Genomic DNA, 19,799 nt, shown 5'->3' on the forward strand with positions numbered 1-19,799 from the left:
CCTCCAACCTGTCGTATCCCTGGACGTGCTGCGGTGTACTGGTATCCATTTTAGCCATATGGTCTTGGAAAGCCATTGGATCAGTTGATCTGTGGACTCTGCAGGGTATATTGGCAGTCATACAATACATCACTGTGTGTCTGTGACCATGCAAAGTCCACGAACACCACGAACGCCAACACCACCGTGACACTGTGGAATTATAAAATCACACTCCTCACTCGCACTCAGATGCTTTTAACAACTGAAAGCTCCATCTTTACCATGGCGAGATAAAGAGAACATGACGTAACAGTAGAACTGCTTTCCATTTGCCAATCGTGCAGACAGACAGACCGTTCCGACACAGATATGGGGTGTGGACTGGACTGGAGTTTTTAAAATATTAAACAGTATTCTGTCTTATCAGAGAGACAAATTAGCTCATATTCTCCCATCTCAGTGACTTTTTTGTAAATACACTGAGCTCTATTCATTAAATGTCCAACCACCACCAAGGTAAATTCAAAACGACTGCTCTCGTGTTGTGGCATAGCCTACGAAGCCAAAATCTGAATTGTTCAAACCAGCTTTAAAAAAAATAGGGAGAAATTTAACTATGCGGTTTTCTGAACAATAAGTTTAGTAAATCATCTGGTCTTGTGGGCACACACTAGCAGCAGGAAAGCACGCTCTCCAAGATCATTTACATACACCAGATGGTCGGCATGGATACGGCAGTACATCCAGGGAACCTTACCTTTGACCAGCCAAGAGTTTTAAACTCAGTGGCTTTAAATTGGTCTTCAATCTATTCATGAAGAGCGATGGAAAGAGAGAGAGGGGTTGTATGGGCTTGTGAGGAAAAGTTCCACCTTCCCATATTATGGAGAATTTCTTAGAAATTATTTGATTGGGGGGTTTCATGTGGGGTTTCGTATGTTGTGTAGGGGAATGCCTTTAGAGACAAGGGTGGGGTGGATTAGGAATGATTGTGTACTGCTTCTTCTCTTCACCACTGGAGTCAGGCCTCTCACATCTTCATCTTCATCTTTGGCTTCCTCACGACTCGCCACAGCAAAAAAGGGGGGTCAGTCCATGTTTGCTTCTTCGATCGGTGAAAAAAAATAGGAAGTGCTTCTCAGAGAACTGAGAAAATCATTGTCAGCCTTGACAAAGTATTGTTTTGTTGTTTTGAAGAATATGGAATCTGCTATATAATTTGCTTCATTCTTCATTCCACTTTCTCCAGGCATCTCATCCATCGTCCGATATCGATCCAGTCCTAAATCCTTCATTTATCATGGGTGAGTGTGTTCATCCTTTAGAGTCAGGGAAAGACAGGCAGACCACTGATCAGTCTACCAAAAAATAAAAAGCTATCCTCTTCCTCCGTCCATTTCATCCTTTACAACAAGGTCCCTTTTACAACGAGGGCAGGTTGGAGTCAATGAAGTGGCCAGTAACTGATCTGTAGTGGTTTTAGTCTCAAGTTGGGGGTTGCAATGTAGGCTCGTTCAGTGCTACGTCGTGTCAAGGGCATCATGTCTTAAAGGGAACGTTCAAGAGCCAAAAGCTTATAAATCTTCTTAGAGTGGCTATGAAGCTTAGTAGAGTGGTTATGAAACCTTCGAGAGCAAAGGGTGTCCCATTTGCTTAGCTGAGCTCTGATCATGTCCCAAAGCTTATGAAGCTTCTTAGGGTCGCTATGGAGCTTCGTAGAGGGGTTATGAAGCATCTTAGAGTGGCTACGAAGCTTAGAATGTTTTCAGAGGTCTGTTTCACAGCATGTCTGATGACTGAGTCTATGTTGATGAGAGACTACGATTCAATCTTTACAAAGGTTGTCAGCTAATATTTGCGATGGCGACATTTACCACGGAAATATTTCTCTAGCTACTGAACAATGTTGTTAATGTTAAGTCAATCAGAACTATATTAGTTAAATTGTTTTAGTCTTTGTGGTATACTGTAAAGTAAGTACAGCTCCCTTTTTCACACTATTAGCAATGTACTATAGAGTAAGCTTGGATTGCACATTAAGTATTGGAAAGCCTCCAGAAAGCTTCTGCTGATAATATATTACCTCTTTAGGTACTACGGTTGCATTCAAGTACGCGAGGAAAAGTAACAATAAATTAGCAATATGATTAAGTGCTTAAAAACATAAAAACAAAACAGCTGAGCAATTGTTTAAAAAAAAGAAATTGTTTTAAAAGCAAACTGGCCATGTTTTAGTGTTATAAGCTACGTGTAATTATAGCTGTTCCGTTTCAGCCATTTTGTGTGAATTATAAGCGTGCAAATGCTCTGTAAGATTCACTGAAGGGCTATTGTTTGTTCGACAGTATTTTGGGATTTGGCGTTGGAGAGAATAGGTCCATAAGGATTTCTACCGTTACCATGGGAGCGATGCGTTCTAAATCCGTTATATTCTGTTATTTCTAAAAGTTAAACGAGTCCTCTCCTCCTGACGTCATCACTTGCACTTTAGCACAACAGCCCATATGGTTTAATAAAGTGCCTCAAGAGTTGTGCAGACATATTTGCAATTCAGAATGTGTACATATTTATACTTTATATTTACATTAAAAGGATTGAAAGGCATGATATTCTCCAAGCTAGCTTGCATTTTTCTTTTTTCTTTTTAAAAGGAATAACATTAGCATCCTGTTGTTAAGAGCTAGATTTGTGTAAATGACTGAATGGTAAAAAAAAAACTGTGAGAAACTAATTCAAACTAATTAGTCAAACGTATTTCATGTAGCTGCCTTTTTTTGTAAAATATTTTTGTTAGCGGTAGTGTTCAAATCAAATATATTGCAAATATAATGCAGCTTCTGAGGTGTTTCGCTATAGTCGCTTAGGGAGGTTGTTGCCAATCCTTCTGAAGTTTCTTGGGGAACTTTTCCATTTCATTTTCTAAAGAGAATGAGGTTAATTCGTTCATTGGGTCTCTGGAAACTTTTCAAATTGTTTCATGTTACTTCCTCCATCTTGTCTCTCCTCTTCCTCATCCTCTTCCTCCTCCCTCTTCCTCCGGGCTACACGACATCCGACTCGACCACGCACTGCTCCGTGTATTCCTTCACCAGCTCCACATTCAGTGTCTGGCAGCAGAATTCGGCCATGGGTTTCCACATGGGAGGATCCAGGAACATCTGGCACATGACGTGCCCCTTCAGGGTGGTGGCGTGGCGCCTCAGGTGACTCAGGAACTGATGGAGCACCAGGCCTATGTCCTTGCCAAACACGTCGATGTTGAGGTAGTACGTGTCCGTCCCAACTCCGCGAGGACCTCCGGGAACCCAGAAGGGGTGGGTGCACAGGCTGGCCACAGTGGGGGTGTAACGGTCATCCACCATCCAATCGATGTCCTTGAATTAATCAATTCATCAATTTTATTTGAGAAATTTCAAATACATATAGAGCTGCCCCAGCAATGGAGTACAACAATACATAAAAAAATCATCAATGATTAAAAACACAAAGTTTTCGGAAAGTTTCCAGAGGTTTGCAATCCTAAAGCATGATAAAGTCAACTGACTTATTTCCATTGTGGTCCTCCTGTGATTATAATCTTACCTTCTTCAGAAGAATGACCATGTTGCTGGGCACGGGCTTGAACGGCTGCCAGTCCTGGACGATGGTAGCATTAGGGAGCACGTTGGACATCAGACCCGAGTTAAGGAACATCTGGTGGGCCTCGTTGAGGTCTAGAAGGACCGGGGGAACCAGAGGGGTGTCAGAACCCTGGGGGGTACCCTCAGAGTAGGTGGGGAGGGTCACAACCGGCCCCAGTTCGGCGAGACGGAGCTTGAGATCTTCAGCGTTGAAGCGAACCAGCAGTATGCCCTTAGGGAGAGAGGCAGTGGTGAAATGACGTAGGGTAAAGAGATGGTTGTATGGTTGGATAATAGACTGTGAATCAAATGTATCACATAATGAAGCATTGTGAAAGGTTAAATCTGTAATTTTGGTAAAACATGCTTCCCTGATAATTCTTTGTAAACTGCAAAAGTAGATTTGAGTTATAATGGCTTGACTCAAGTCTGAGTCTAGTCACAAATATAACGACTATAGAAATAACTAGAAACAAAATTGACAACTTGGAATACTTGACTTATGGTACAAATCAATCAATTAACCAATCAACTTAGCAATCAACCAATCAACCAACCAAGCAATTAACCAATCAACCAAGCAATTAAATAATCAACCAATACCTACCTGTTTGGTGATGAGGCGGTACTTCTGGAAGTCCTTGGGCCCCAGCTGGTCGTCGCGGGTCAGCCTGGTCACCTTCACCTCAGGCCACTTGGACTTGACCAGTTGAGAGCAGAATCGTAGCAGCACCCCTGCCACGCCCTTCCCCCTTTCCTGGGGGGCCACACGTAACCCCTCCACCAGCATGGTCTCACCATCGTCAATCACACACACCGACTCCAGGGCAATCTGTTGGGGGAAGAGGGGAGAAACGAAGAAGAGAGGGATAAAGGAGAAGGAGAGGGGAAAAGAAAAACAAAGGGAGATTATGAATAACTGAATAAATACATTTTGTGAGTAATATTCTTGTTATTTTTTCATGGTTGTTTCTAGGTAATAGAACTCTCAATGGTTCCAAAGTAGAACATTTCTCATCTCCAGGTTCCTTTAGGACTCTTCTAACATGGATTCTATTTCTATGGTAACACCCTTGTAATGCTCTTGTCACTCCGTCTCACAACACTTTGCCCTGCTTGTGTGCAAAGAAGTAGTGTGGCGGCAGGTTGGTCTCGGACAGCCAGGCGATGTAGCAGATACTGGTAGCTTCTAATACAGCCCTTATAATAGCCTTATAAACATGCTATAACACATTTATAACACTCTTTAATAACCATTTTTCACCACTTTGACCTGCTTACGTGCCAGTATGACGGTGCGGTTGCTCTCGGACAGCCATGCTTGTTAGCGTTCATAACACTCTTATAACACCTTAATAGAACCCTTATACACATGCTATAATAGGTTTATGACACACTTAATAACCTTTTCTCACCACTTTGCCCTGCTTGCGGGCCAGTATGACAGTGCGGTTGGACTCGGATAGCCAGGCGGTGTAGCGGGTCGGTAGGTAGTCCAGCCCTCCGTAGATGTCTTGGCTTATGGCCATGATCTCATCAAAGTCCTCCTCCGTCGCCACAGTGAATTGCAGGCCTGTCTGGGGCGGAGTCTCGGGGAGCTGGGGGCGGGGCAGGCTGTTCTCAATCTTCATCCTTACAGCTGGGGGTGAAGCGAGGGAGGAGGAGGGAGGAGAAAGAAAGGGAGGAGCGGGAAGGAAAGGAAAGAGAAAGTGGGGATGGAGGAGAGGAAAAGGGTTGGAGAAGGAAGATGAAGGAGAGAAAGGGAGTGAGAGAGAAAGGTGGAAAAAGGCAAGAGAGAGAGATAGATCAATGAAGAGATGGGGTAGAGAGAGGATAGGAATGAGGGAGAGAGTAGATTGAGAGGGAGAGAGATTGATAGAGATGGGGAAGAGAGAAAGATAAAGGTGAAGAGAGTGGGACCAAGAGTAGGAGTATAAAGCAAATTAATAGGATTGCACATCTGTTGCCGTAAATGAGATTATGATCTCATTCAATTAATCTGTCAAAGAGTATATATATTTGACGCTTAATGTAATAGGCCTACAAATCTAGGATCTTAATTTGATTACCCTGATCCAGGAAATCTGTCATGCAGAAAATGTAAAACCTGTAGTGTATTTGAGGTTTAAAAAGGCTTCTGAAGTTTGTCATTTTTTGTAATTTTCCCTTAAAAAAAAATCTAGCAACCCCTACAAAAATATCCATAAATTATAGCCCACTTGGACTGCATTTACACAGGCAGCCCGATTCTGATCTTTTTCCACTAATTGGTATTTTGACCAATCAGATCAGCTCTTTTGCCAATAATTGGGCAAAACAAATCTGAATTAGGCTGCCTGTGTAAGTGCATACATAATAATTCACATTTTCTGTTCCTGCAAGATTATTTTCCTGCTGTAGCAAACTGGCTCAAATGAAGATCCTACATCTGTACTCATGATTTCCATGTGTGGGTTGATGGTCACTTTATACTGAATGTTATGGATTATTCTCATATCTGTTGATAATGATTTTATATCTTTATTTAACTAGGCAATTTAGAATAAATTCTTATTCCAATGACAGCCTAGGAACAGTGGGTTAACTACCTTGTACAGGGGCAGAACAACAGATTTTCACCTTCTCAGCTCAGGGATTCGATCTTGCAACTTTCGGTTACTAGTCCAACACTCTAACCACTAGGCTACCTGCCACATAATATGGAGGTACAAGGACAGAGGACACACTGATTATTCACTGCTGATAGTGTTGAATGTCATCAATACATTATGTGACCCTTTTCAGGAAACTAGGCGTATGTCACGGTCACTACCGCACACGAGAGCCATTTGAACGCAATCTTTTTTTAATACATTTTTTATGTTTTTTTTTGTTGCATAAATGCCTTTTGGAACACGTGAACTTTCATGTGCATAACTAACAAACTTGTATTCAATCTGTAAATTTGAATAAAATTGTTAAATTACGAGCCTAGCTGGTTTAGCCACAGAAAAAGTCAGCAACCTTCCCGCTAGCCAAGATTGGCTGAGATAATGAGTGGGCTGGACATGCCGAGAGATGAATTCAGATTGGTCTGCTATATAGCACGCTTCTGTCTAGTTGAGCTGGTCAGTACGTCTAGGTAATCCTGTCTAATGCATCTTTTTAAAATGTATTGTGTAGTAAAATGTAAAACTACATAAGTGCTGCTCTCCACTTTCTGGAGGAACGAGTTTTGAAATCAGTGGAATTTGAGTGTGATAGCTAAGGAGATGGAGAAAACACCTGTCTCTGGATTACATCTTCAAACTAAGGGTAACCATGGCATTCCATGACAGGATGATGTATACTGGTAAAATAGTCTAGCTAGTTGCATTTTCAGATATTACATGTTTCTAATTTTGACAAAGTCGTTTTCATTTCAAGTTAAAGTGTACTGTTAGCTAGCGAGCTAATGTTAGCTGACTGGCTCACTAGCTAACGTTACGTTAACAATCTTATTATTCGTATCTCAGAGCCTTGATTCGGTCTTATGTACTGTAGAAAAATTTGAAATTGTGTTTTTTACATTGGATAAAAGCAGAGACACAGAGCTACAATGGGAAAGCAATTCTGCTTTGAAAGTTGATGAACTTGTAACCTCACTTTTGAGAAAATGGCCTTTGAATGTTTTGGTACCTACTAGAGAGCTCTTCTTTGTCTACACCCATTCAGCATCGTTCACACCCTCTTAAGCTTTAGTTCAACCAATCTCTTTAAGGGTTGATGCGAGCCTTCTGTCCTAACAACAGCAGTCACGCACCCAAGCTAACTGGCTAACAGTTGTTGCAGTGGCATTCTATTACAATGGACACTTGCATAGTGGAGTCTTTTGTTAAGACATGTAGCTAGCTAGCTAGCTAAACAATGAACCAGAATCCTAACTCATGACGTTACTACCCTGCATGAATCTGGAGGTAGCTAACCAACCAGGTTCAATGTTAGCTAGCTAAGATTAGACTATATCTAGCCAAGCAAATAGCTCTGAGATACAAGTAATAAGATCATACACGTAACGTTAGCTAGTGAGCCAGTCAGCTAACTAACGTTAGCTAGCTATCTAACTTGAAATGAAAAGACTTCATGTCAAAATTTGAAACTTGTAATATCTGAAAATGTAGCTAGCTAGACTATCTTACCCGGGGTCGGAAATCGGAGTAGATAGCCAGAGCGAATTTACCAGCTACGTCTATCAACAGTTGTCACAGTGACATTCTATTGAAATGGATACTTGCATAGTGGAGTCTTTTGTTAAGACATGTAGCTAGCTAGCTAGCTAAACAATTAACCATAATCACAACTCATGACGTTACAACCCTGCATGAATCTGCAGGTAACTAACCAACCAGGTTCAATGTTAGCTAGCTAACATTAGGCTATAACTAGCCAAGCAAAATGTATAACAGTGAATAATCAGTGTGTCCTCTGTCCTTGTACCTCCAGTCTGGCATCAATCACTATCAACAGATATGAGAATGATGCATAACATTCAGCACCAAGTCTAGTGACCATCGACTGTGTGTGTTACGAATAGAACACTGGAATTCACGTGTATTGCAGAAATAGAAAACATATAAATATGCTAAACATCGTGTTAATCACTCCAAACTGTATATGAACTTTAGTGGTCTTAAGTTTCCCCATTCAAGTCCTGGAAATTCCTATCACAACCATACACACTGTTTAGATACCTCGGTTCTTTAAGCTTCACGACACTCAACCACATCCCAGTAATTCACATCAATGGATCGACTTTTACATCAATGGGTATTGGTCAGACAAAGTAAGTAGCTTCACAACACTTCAGCCACAATGTATTGTGTATTGGTCAGGCAAGACATACACTCTTAGAAAAAAGGGTTCCAAAAGGGTTCTTCGGATGTCCCCGTAGGATAACCATTTTTTATTCCAGGGAGAATCATTTTTGGTTCCACATAGGTTCCATGTGGAACCCTCTGTGGAAAGGGTCCTACATGGAAACCAAAAAGGTTCTACCTGGAACCAAAAAGGGTTGTTCAAAGGGTTCTCCTATGGGTTCTAGATAGCACCTTTTTTTCTAGGAATGTATACCTTTTAACTATCACATCCTAGTATTTTGACCACAGTGGGTCTTGGTCAGACAACGCGACCCCTAACCACACAGACAACACGACCCCTAACCACACAGACAACAGGACCCCTAACCACACAGACAACACGACCCCTAACCACTCAGACAACACGACCCCTAACCACACAGACAACAGGACCCCTAACCACACAGACAACACGACCCCTAACCACACAGACAACAGGACCCCTAACCACACAGACAACAGGACCCCTAACCACACAGACAACACGACCCCTAACCACACAGACAACAGGACCCCTAACCACACAGACAACACGACCCCTAACCACACAGACAACATAACCCCTAACCACACAGACAACAGGACCCCTAACCACACAGACAACACGACCCCTAACCACACAGACAACACAACCCCTAACCACACAGACAACACAACCCCTAACCACACAGACAACAGGACCCCTAACCACACAGACAACAGGACCCCTAACCACACAGACAACACAACCCCTAATCACACAGACAACACGACCCCTAATCACACAGACGGCACTAGTGTAGTTTCTGGTCTGGTCATTGTCAGGATGCCAGGCCACTTTGCCCGTCCAGTTTGGCACCAGTTTGCATGTGGCACGGAATGAGGAGACTGGCATCTGTCCCCCTCCCACTCCTCTCTACCAACCCCCTACCCCCCTAATCCCTGTGGTAACCTCTTTGGATTCCTCGGAAAACACGGTCTCGCTCGGAAAACAAACACACTTCTCCAGGCTTGGGAAAAGAACGTGGCGAGACGGACGATATGGGCGAGAGGAGCGGAGGGCTCAGGTCGTTGGAATGTGATTCCAAAGGTGCAGAGAAGCTTGGGCAGTTAAAGACTGTTTGTATGTGTGTGTGGGTGTGTCTCCGTCTGTGTGTGTATCTCTGTCCCCGTCTGTGTGTGTGTTCTCAGCCCCACGCATGCATGGACAGTTAGTGTTATTTGGCCCCAGGGGGAATGAGGCTTCTAGCTAACGCGGTGAAGCAGGGCCGGACATTTCTGATAATCTGTCGATGGGAGATGTGAGTCTGAGCTGGAGAAGGGGCGGCAGGGAGGGAGGGAGGGGGAGAGAGAGAGAGGCCGGACGCCTGCATGAGACAGAGAAAACACTGTCTCGCCCCACCAGACCCCAACTCTCTCTCTCTCTCTGGTACTTTTCCATCAACTGGCATGCACAGACATGGTGCCGTCAACGATGTATATAAACCCAGGATGACTGAATTGAAGCCACTGCGCAGCCATCTTGGTACTCCTCAAATGTAAAAAAATGTGTTGGAAGCTATAGAAAGGTTTTTATTAATGTTTACATTTGTTTATTCTATTACAGACACCTTAATGCATACTTTTACATTATATTATGTAAGATAAACATAAAAAATATATATACAGTGCTTTCGGAAAGTATTCAGACCGCTTGACTTTTTCGACATTTTGTTACGTTACAGCCTTACATTAAAATGTATTAAATTGTATTTTTTTCCTCATCAATCTACATACAATGACAAAGAAAAAACTGTTTTTTATTTTTTTTTCTCCAAATGTATAAAAATTCAAAACTGAAATATCACATTTACATAAGTATTCAGACCCTTTACTCAGTATTTTGTTGAAGCACCTTTGGCTGCGATTACAGCATCGAGTCTTCTTGTGTATGACGCTACAAGCTTGGCAAACCTGTATTTGGGGAGTTTCTCCCAACCTTCTCTGCAGATCCTCTCAAGCTACACTACCGGTCAAAAGTTTTAGAACACCAACTCATTCAAGGGTTTTTCTTCATTTTTACTACATTGTAGAATAATAGTGAAGATATCAAAACTATGAAATAACACATATGGAATCATGTAGTAACCAAAAAGTGTTGAACAAATCAAAATATATTTATATTTGAGATTCTTCAAATAAACACCCTTTGCCTTGATGACAGCTTTGCACACTCTTGGCATTCTCTCAACCAGCTTCACCTGGAATGCTTTTCCAACAGTCTTGAAGGAGTTCCCACATATGCTGAGCACTTGTTAGCTGCTTTACCTTAACTCTGCGGTCCGACTCATCCCAAACCATCTCAATTTGGTTGAGGTCGGGGGATTGTGGAGGCAAAGACAAAGACATTGGATTGGAACCAAAAATCTTAAATTTGGACTCCAGACCAAAGGACAAATTTCCACCGGTCTAATGTCCATTGCTTGTGTTTCTTGGCCCAAACAAGTCTCTTCTTCTTATTGGTGTCCTTTAGTAGTGGTTTCTTTGCAGAAATTTGGCATGATTCACACAGCCTCCTCTGAACAGTTGATGTTGAGATGTGTCTGTTACTCCATGAAGCATTTATTTGGGCTGCAATTTCTGAGGCTGGTAACTCTAAGGAACATCCTCTGCAGCAGAGGTAACTCTGGGTCTTCCATTCCTGTGGCGGTTCTCATGAGAGTCAGTTTCATTATATCGCTTGATGGTTTATGCGACTGCACTTAAAGAAACTTTAAAAGTTTTTGAAATGTTCGGGATTGACTGACCTTCATGTCTTAAAATAATGATGGACTGTTGTTTCTCTTTGCTTATTTGACATGTTCTTGCCATTATATGGACTGGTCACAACACAACTGAATGGCTCAAATGCATTAAGGAAATACATTCCAGAAATGAACTTTTAAGAAGGCACACCTGTTAATTGAAATGCATTCCAGGTGACTACCTCATGAAGCTGGTTGAGAAAATGCTAAGAGTGTGCAAAGCTGTGTCCTGGAAATTCTAATCTGTAATGAGGAGAAACAAGGTCAATCACCAATCAGGATATTACTTCATTTAAAATGTATTAATAAGGAAAGCATAAAGCAATTGCTTCTATAATGATGAGGCTGGTAGGCTGACATACGAAGAATACAAATATATTTTATAGAAAAGACAAGCCCTTTTAGTCTTCATGACAAACAACAGATGTATGGAATGGGTCACAAGGTAAAACTTGATATATGAGAAAGGAGTCTCTTGTAGCCAGATAGCATTTGCTATGAAGACTATACTTATTGTTAAGTCTGGCCCCTAAGATGAGGCTCCGATCTCGTTCCTGGTACTTCATAGCACAGAAACACCAATTCATTCTATGGCATAAATCAATTGTCAACTTCAGATACTCCCATCTCAAGTAAAACCCCTTCTTGACCACACACCTGGACAAGCTCACGGAGGGGAGTGAGCCTCTAGGTCATACACTATCCCAGGATAGGTGCAACGTCAGAGATGACATACAATGGTTCCAGACACTACCACACACATCTTTTCTCAGACCTTATCTCCCCCAATGCCAAAGGAGGAAGTGACAAGCACACAGACATTGTGGAGACCTGTGTGGCTCAGTTGGTAGAGCATGGTGTTTGCAACACCAGGGTTGTGGCTTTGATTCCCACGGGGGACCAGTATGGAAAAAAAAATAATGTATGAAATGTATGCAATGTAAGTTGCTCTGGATAAGAGCGTCTGCTAAATGACTAAAATGTAATGTAAAATGAGACAAGTAATTGGTTCCGCATTAATCACACCATCCATTCACATGGTTTAGAATAGGTAAAGACACATTCACATATGAAGACAATGTTCCCTCCTGTCCTCTTCTCTTTCTGATATTCTGCATAGCACCAGGGACATGTGAAAGACGAGCCTGACCTCTCCCCTCTCTGAGCCCCAGGTAACTGAGCCCCAGCTGAGGGAGGAAGTGTAACTGCCAACACCAGAGTCCGAAAGGATACATTTTAATAACAAGCACATCACATAAGCATATTATGCAAATAAGACATCTTAATTATCTATGTTACCTAACTAACCCTTTGTTTGGATGCAGATAAGACATCTTAATTATCTATGAAGATAAGACATCTTAATTATCTATGTTACCTAACTAACCCTTTGTTTGGATGCAGATAAGACATCTTAATTATCTATGTAGATATGACATCTTAATTATCTATGTTACCTAACTAACCCTTTGTTTGGATGACAGCCACAGCTGTCATCCAAACAAAGGGTGGCTATTTGAAGAATCTCAAATATACAATATATTTTGATTTGTTTAACACTTTTTTGGTTACTACATGATTCCATATAGGGTATTTCATAGTTTCGATGTCTTCACTATTATTCTAAAACATAGAAAATAGTAAAAATAAAGAAAAACCCTTGAATGAGTATGTGTTCTAAAACTTTTGACCCGGTAGTGTATGTCAGTTTAGATGGGGAGCGTCGCAGCACAACTATTTTCAGGTTTTTAATTTTTAATACATTTGCAAACATTTTTAAAAACCTGTTTTTGCTTATTCATTATGGGGTATTGTGTGTAGATTGATGAGGATGTTTTTTTTAAATCCATTTTAGAATAAGGCTGTAACGTAACAAAATGTGGAAAAAGGGAAGGGGTCTGAAAACTTTCCGAATCCACTGTACACACACACACACACACACACACACACACACACACACACACACACACACACACACACACACACACACACACACACACACACACACACCTGTCCTGTTTCTCCCATTCTTCTCTGCAGATCCTCTCAATTTCTGTCAGGTTGGATGGGGAGCGTTGCTGCACAGCTATTTTCAGGTCTCTCCAGAGATGTTCAATCAGGTTCAAGTCCGGGCTCTGGCTGGGTCACTCAAGGACATTCAGAGACTTGTCCCAAAGCCACTCCTGCGTTGTCTTGGTTGTGTGCTTAGGGTCATTGTCTTGTTGGAAGGTGAACCTTCCAGTCTGAGGTCCTGAGCACTCTGGGGCAGGTTTTCATCAAGGATCTCTTTGTACTTTGCTACATTCAGCTTTCCCTCCATCCTGACTAGTCTCCTAGTCCCTGCCGCTGAAAAACATCCCCACAGCATGTTGCTGCCATCACCATGCTTCACCGTAGGGATGGTGCCAGGTTTCCTCCAGACGTGACGCTTTATAAAAAACTATTTTCACTTTGTCATTATGGTGTATTGTGTGTAGATTGATGAGGAAACAAACTCATTAAATCTATTTTAGAATAAGGCTGTTATGTAACAAAATGTGGAAAAAGGGAAATGGTCTGAATACTTTCCGAATGCACTGTATAGGCCTATGCGACTATGATTTGAAAAAGTCACAAAAAAAAGGCATGCGCACTTTCTTGCCTTACTGCACACAAGCTGGGCATGATTCACAAGCGATAGGCTAATATTGTCACCCATCAGACTATTCTTGATTTAATCTTGTCTTTACATATACTAAATAATATATGTGTTAAATTTGTTTTGATTTAGAACGAACCATTATCATAACCCTGTCTCGAAGCAGGGGCAGGGGGTGGAAAAATGTAATCTCTGCACTTAAATAGCGAATGGAGGACGCTGTTTCCTGTGTTTCATTTTCATGCCAGCCAGGTAAGCTATACTCCTGTTGTAAAGAGAAGAAATGTGCTTAATATTAGGAAAGTTGAGAAATAAATATAGTAGGCCTAGCCTGTAGAAAGCTGATGGGATCCTCCTCTTTTTAATAGGGGCCATCACTCTGTTTTCTCACGCAATTGCATAGCCTATAGAAATGTTGCGCAACATGAGCTCTCATGAAGTGTTTGACTAGATTTCCCATCACATTTGCATTGATGTCAGATTTATTAGATGGACAATAGAGTGCTGAGTACCAGGCAGTTAGCAAGTTTGGTAGGTTACTAATGACCAGCAGCATCAGAGTTTGGAGAAGCCTAGTTACCGTGACTAAACGGTCACATGGAATTTGACTGCCTTCATGACTCGTGACCGCCGGAGTGGCTGTAATACGGACACTGTAACAGCCCTAACCATACCAGTCGTGGGTGAACAGGGAGTACAGGAGGGGATTAAGCCGTATCCCTGCGGGGCCCCCATGTTGAGGGTCAGCGTGGTGGATGTGTTGTTGCCTACCTTCACCACCTTGGTGCGTCACATCTGGAAGTCCAGGACCCAGTTGCAGCGGCAGGTGTTCAGTCCCATGGGTCCTGAACTTAGTGATGAGCTTGGAGGTCACGCATCACTAATGGTGTTGAAAGCTGAACTGTAGTCAATGAACAGCATTCTCAGGTAGGTGTTCCTTTTGTCCAGGTGGGAAAGGGCAGTTTGGAGTGCAAAAGAGATTGCGTCATCTGTGGATCTATTGGCGCGATATGCGAATTGGAGTGGGTCCAAGGTGTCTGGGATGATGGTGTTGATGTGAGCCATGACCAACCTTTCAAAATATTTAATGGCTACAGACGTGAGTTCTACGGGGCGAGAGTCATTAGGCAGGTTACCATGGCATTCTTGGGCTGCTTCAAACATGTTGGTATTAGAGACTTGGTCAGGGACAGTTTGAAGATGTTAGTGAAGACACGTGCGTGTTTGGTTTATTCGGATCCCCATTCGATTTTGCCAAAGCAGCAGCGATAGACAAGGACAGTCACACACATTAAAAATAAAACGCTAATAATAATATTAATTGTACTGTGTCTGTGTGTGTCCCCTCACAGTCCCCATGAAATGTTCTTTCATCTTTTTTTAAGGTCATTTTGCTGTTTGCTTGAGTAATTTGAGATGGGAGGGAGTTTCGTGCGATCATGGCTCTGACCATGTGTGTGCGTGTGTGTGTGTGTGTGTGCATGCATGTGGGAGTGGGAGATATCCATTGTTTTCATCTATTTTATCCCGTGGGCAACAAGGGACAAATAAATGACAGATCAATTTACCTATTACACTGAACAGAAACATAAATGCAGTTACAGTTCATATAAGGAAATCAGTCAACTGAAATTAATTCATTAGACAATTCTCTCTCTTCTCATCTGAACAGGACGGACCAATCAACATGATCTAATATCCATATACTAAACATCAGTCCTGATTCCTGAATTAGGCTACATTGTAGAATCTGACATTTAAATAAATCTCTCTTCCTCTTTTGCTGCAGTGTCCCCCCGTCTCTCTCACTCTTTCTCCCTCCTCCCTCTCTCTCTCTCTACCTCCCTCCCTCCCTCCCTCCTTCCTTCCCCCTCTCTCCCGCCCTCTCTCTCTATCTCCCTCCTTCCCTCCCTCCATCCATTCTTCCCACCTTCTCTCTCTCTTTCTCCTTCCTCCCTCTCTACCTCCCTCCCTCCCTTCCCACCCCCCCTCTCTCTCTCTCTCTCTCTCCCCCTCTCTCTCCCCCCTCCCTCTCTCTCTCCCTCCCTCCCTCTCTCTCTCCCTCCCTCCCTCCCTCCAGATCTAGTCCATGTGTTCATGCTTGTGTGTTTTCATAACTCTCTGTGGTAAAATCCCATGACATATTTATACACTTGTCCTCTGGATTTCCACTGTACAGTATTTCATTCCTATAGCTGCTGATCTGAAGTCACTTTTGCCCCCCCTCCCACCCTCTCTCTATCTCTCTCTTTCTCCCTCCCTCCATCTCTCCTTCCTTCCTTCCCACCCTCTCTCTCTCCCTCCCTCCCTCTCTACCTCCCTCCCTCTCTTTTTCTCCCTCCTCCCTCTCTACATCCCGCTCTCTCTTTCTTTCTCCCTCCTCTTTCTCCCTCTTCCCTCTCTACCTCCCTCTCTCTCTCTCTCTTTCTCCCTCCTCCCTGTCTACCTCCCTCCTTCTCCCTCCCTCCCTCCATCTCTTTCTTTCTCCCTACCTCCCTCCCTCCCTCTCTACCTCCCTTTCCCCTTTGCCCTCCCTCCCAAATCCCTTTGTCGCTCTCTCTCTCCCTTCCTCCCTTCCTCCCTACCTCCAGATCTAGTCCATGTGTTCATGCTTGTGTGTTTACATAACTCTCTGTGGTAAAATCCCATGACATATTTATACACTTGTCCTCTGGATTTCACCTGTACAGTATTTCACTCCTATAGCTGCTGATCTGAGGTCAGTTTTGGCTTCCCCCCTCTAATGGTTAAGGTTAGTATTGGGGGAGGATGCGCTGATCCTAGATCTGTTCTTATGGCAGCTTGTACCCGGAGCTCTCATTCGTATAATGGTTAATCAGTCGGAGTTAGATCATTTCTCCGCTAGAGAATATCACACACGTTATGGGACATCGCATTTAACTGTCATCAATATGTGGCCTAGTTTTAGAGCTTTTTGAGGGCATCATCATCAAACACGAGTGCAGTAAATCTCACTCTCTTTCTACCTCTTTTTACTGTATTTCTCTATCACCCCATCCGTAGCTCTCTCTCTCTATCTATCTATCTCTCTGACTCTCTCTCGCTGTCTCTACCTATCTCTCTCTCTATCTCTCTCTCTAGCTCTCTCTATCTCTCTCTCACTCGCTCTCGCTCTCTCTCGCGCTCTCTCTCTAGCTATCTCTCTCTCTCTCTCTCTCTCTCTCTCTCTCGCTCTCTCTCTCTCTCTTATCCTATCATTATCTTTTTATCACAATCCCAAACTTACTATCCTGATATCTGGCATAATTTCAAAAGACTAATTTCCCCATCCATGTCTCTATCTGATTATTAAGGGCGATTACAAACAATAACCTTGGTTTAGGTTAGGAACCTTCAAAAAACAGAAATATAGATGTACATCATACTAAAGCTGCAGAAATATAGACATACATCATTCTAGAGCTGCACTGGACCAAGCAAACACTAACACACAAACATAACCATAAACAAAATAGACAACCATTTGATGAGTTGGGATGGGATGGGGGAGTGGGGGAAGAGAGTGAAACAAAACATTACAAGTGCGTACACCTTTTATTCTTAACATTATGTAAATAAAAATAAAAAAACTCTTATAAAACAGATATGAAACAAACAATCCTATTCTTATCCAGGTGTGAATGATGAAGGCATGAGTCTGTCTCCCTAGAGGTCCATTAAACAAGAAAGATGGCTCATCATTTCAGTAGGACACGCAACGGAAAATAAAATGAGCGTTTATTTTTGTTTCCATCTTTTGTCTTCTGTTTTGTGCCCAATCAACCCTTTACGTCGGCATCAAGAACAAGCAAACGCAGCAAGAGACTGAACAGCTGATGGTTATCATGTTGATGACTGCACTGATCTCATCTCTGCTTTTACCCTTCTCTATCTGTCACTCACTCCGGGAGTTAGCCCATCCACACAGGTCTAGGATCAGCTTAACCTCCACCTAACCTGAACTATTAGGGTGGAAAAATACAGAACTTTTCTTGGATCAGTATGTAGACTATGCATGAGGACCAACTGTGTGTGTGTGCGTGTGTGTGCGTGTGTGTGTGTGCGTGTGTGTACTGCAGGGTCAGTACTCAGTACTGTGTGGATATAGAGGGCACCCCAGTGAGTCTGAATCAATGAGCTTCACCAGAATTGCTTTTGGGTGGAAAAGGACGGGAGGGAGGGGGTAGTGGTGGATGAATGTGACCAGGCGAATGAAAATCGGGTGGAAAGTGGGTGGTGATTGAGTGTTTATAGAGTTATGGGTTTGTACTGTGTGTAACAGAGGGCGTGAATGGATAAAAAAGAGAATGGATAAAAAAGAGAATGGATAAAAAAGAGAACGGATGAAGGGGGGAGCAGATGGAAGTGTGTGTGTGTGTGTGTGTGTGTGTGTGTGTGTGTGTGTGTGTGTGTGTGTGTGCGTGCGCACAAACTAAAGCTTTACTCCCTAGATGACTTTGCAGTTGCCCCGATCAACCATGAGTAGTAGGGGCCCTTCATGATAAAACATAAAACTGCTCAGGTGGGACAATGGTACAAGGCTCTCTGCCTCTGCTCCCCCACCTCTCCCCCTCTGCCTCACCTCTGCTCCCTCACCTCTCCCCCTCTGCCTCACCTCTGCTCCCCCACCTCTCCCCCTCTGCCTCACCTCTGCTCCCCCACCTCTCCCCCTCTGCCTCACCTCTGCTCCCCCACCTCTCCCCCTCTGCCTCACCAGCACCTATAGACTGAATAATCTCCCAGGCTAAGTCCCAAATAGCACCCTATACCCTATGTAGTGCACTACTTTTCACCAGAACCCCTATGGGCCATCGTCAAAGTAGTGCACTACATAGGGAATAGGGTGCCATTTGGCCGGCACTCCCACAGGCATGCTCTTTGAAAATGCTTTAGGCTAATGTCCCAAACAGCTTACTTACTCTGAGTCTATCAGGCTACTTGTTACGGAGCCTCTGTTAAAAGCTGCTTTGTTATATTTTTATAGACAGATGGAATGATGCTAGCATATAAGAGACGTGCTAGAAAGTTGTAAATATGCAAGGTGCAGAGGGATGGAAGGATGGATGATGCTACAAGGTGTTAATACATTTGTCTGACTGAGACAGCGTTGGAGGAGAAAGACAGACAAGAGAGACAGATAGAGAGATAGATATATACAATACAAGTGAGAGGAAAAGAGAGATAGAAACAGAACGAGAGTGAAAGAGAGAGAGGGGAGAGATAGAGAGAGAGGGGGAGATATAGAGAGGGGGAGATAGAGAGAGAGGGGGGAGATATAGAGAGGGGGAGATAGAGAGAGAGGCTGGGCGATAGAGAGGGAGGGGGAGATAGAGAGAGAGAGGGGGGAGATAGAGAGAGAGCGAAAGAGTGAGAGAATGCATAAGAGTAAAGGGAGAGAGGTCGAGTGAGAGCGAGAGCGAGAGGGCCGGGGGAGAGTGGGATGAAAGATAAATGTGTCTATCTATAAAATGTTGGGCAGTTGATGCTCCGAATCTGCTCTCATCTTCCAACTGTCCCTTGATGCGTCTAATCATGGGTACACAGTCACGTCTCCCCTCTTTCATTCCCGAATTCCAAACTGCCAAGTGGATTCAGATCACAAAGCAGACCGAGGGAAGGAGCAGACACGCGAGCGCACGCACACGCGCTCTTTGGCGCACTGTATGGGCAGGTTGGATAGAAGAATAAGTCCCACTCCGTCTCCAGCACTCACCTCCTCGTGCTGCCCGTGACCGAGTATCTCAACCCCAATGGAATGTGGAGAAATAAAACCCGCCATAGGCTACAAAATAACCATTGTCCACAATGCATGCATATAATGTGCGCCTATACATTTTCTTTACAATTGAAGGTAAACTTATACCTAGAACTACAGGAATTGCTGTTATAGCTCATTTCTGAGAAATAGCCTAAGCTTATAGGC

The 19,799-nt window shown here is 43.1% G+C and overlaps 1 protein-coding gene across 1 annotated transcript in view; it reads right to left on the minus strand.

The window, feature by feature from the left end:
• Positions 1-1,160: 1,160 nt before the first annotated feature.
• Positions 1,161-19,799, minus strand: part of LOC115194600 (histidine N-acetyltransferase) — a 19,870-nt gene continuing 1,231 nt past the window's right edge. Inside the window, exons 2-5 of the mRNA XM_029754442.1 lie at positions 5,018-5,241; positions 4,210-4,434; positions 3,565-3,834; positions 1,161-3,356 (exon numbers count right to left, since the gene is read on the minus strand). Coding sequence (XP_029610302.1) covers positions 3,024-3,356; positions 3,565-3,834; positions 4,210-4,434; positions 5,018-5,233 — 1,044 coding nt within the window. The 5' untranslated portion in view covers positions 5,234-5,241 and the 3' untranslated portion in view covers positions 1,161-3,023. The remainder of the gene's footprint in view (positions 3,357-3,564; positions 3,835-4,209; positions 4,435-5,017; positions 5,242-19,799) is intronic.

Source organism: Salmo trutta, chromosome 5, assembly GCF_901001165.1.
Source record: "Salmo trutta chromosome 5, fSalTru1.1, whole genome shotgun sequence".
NCBI lineage: Eukaryota > Metazoa > Chordata > Actinopteri > Salmoniformes > Salmonidae > Salmo > Salmo trutta.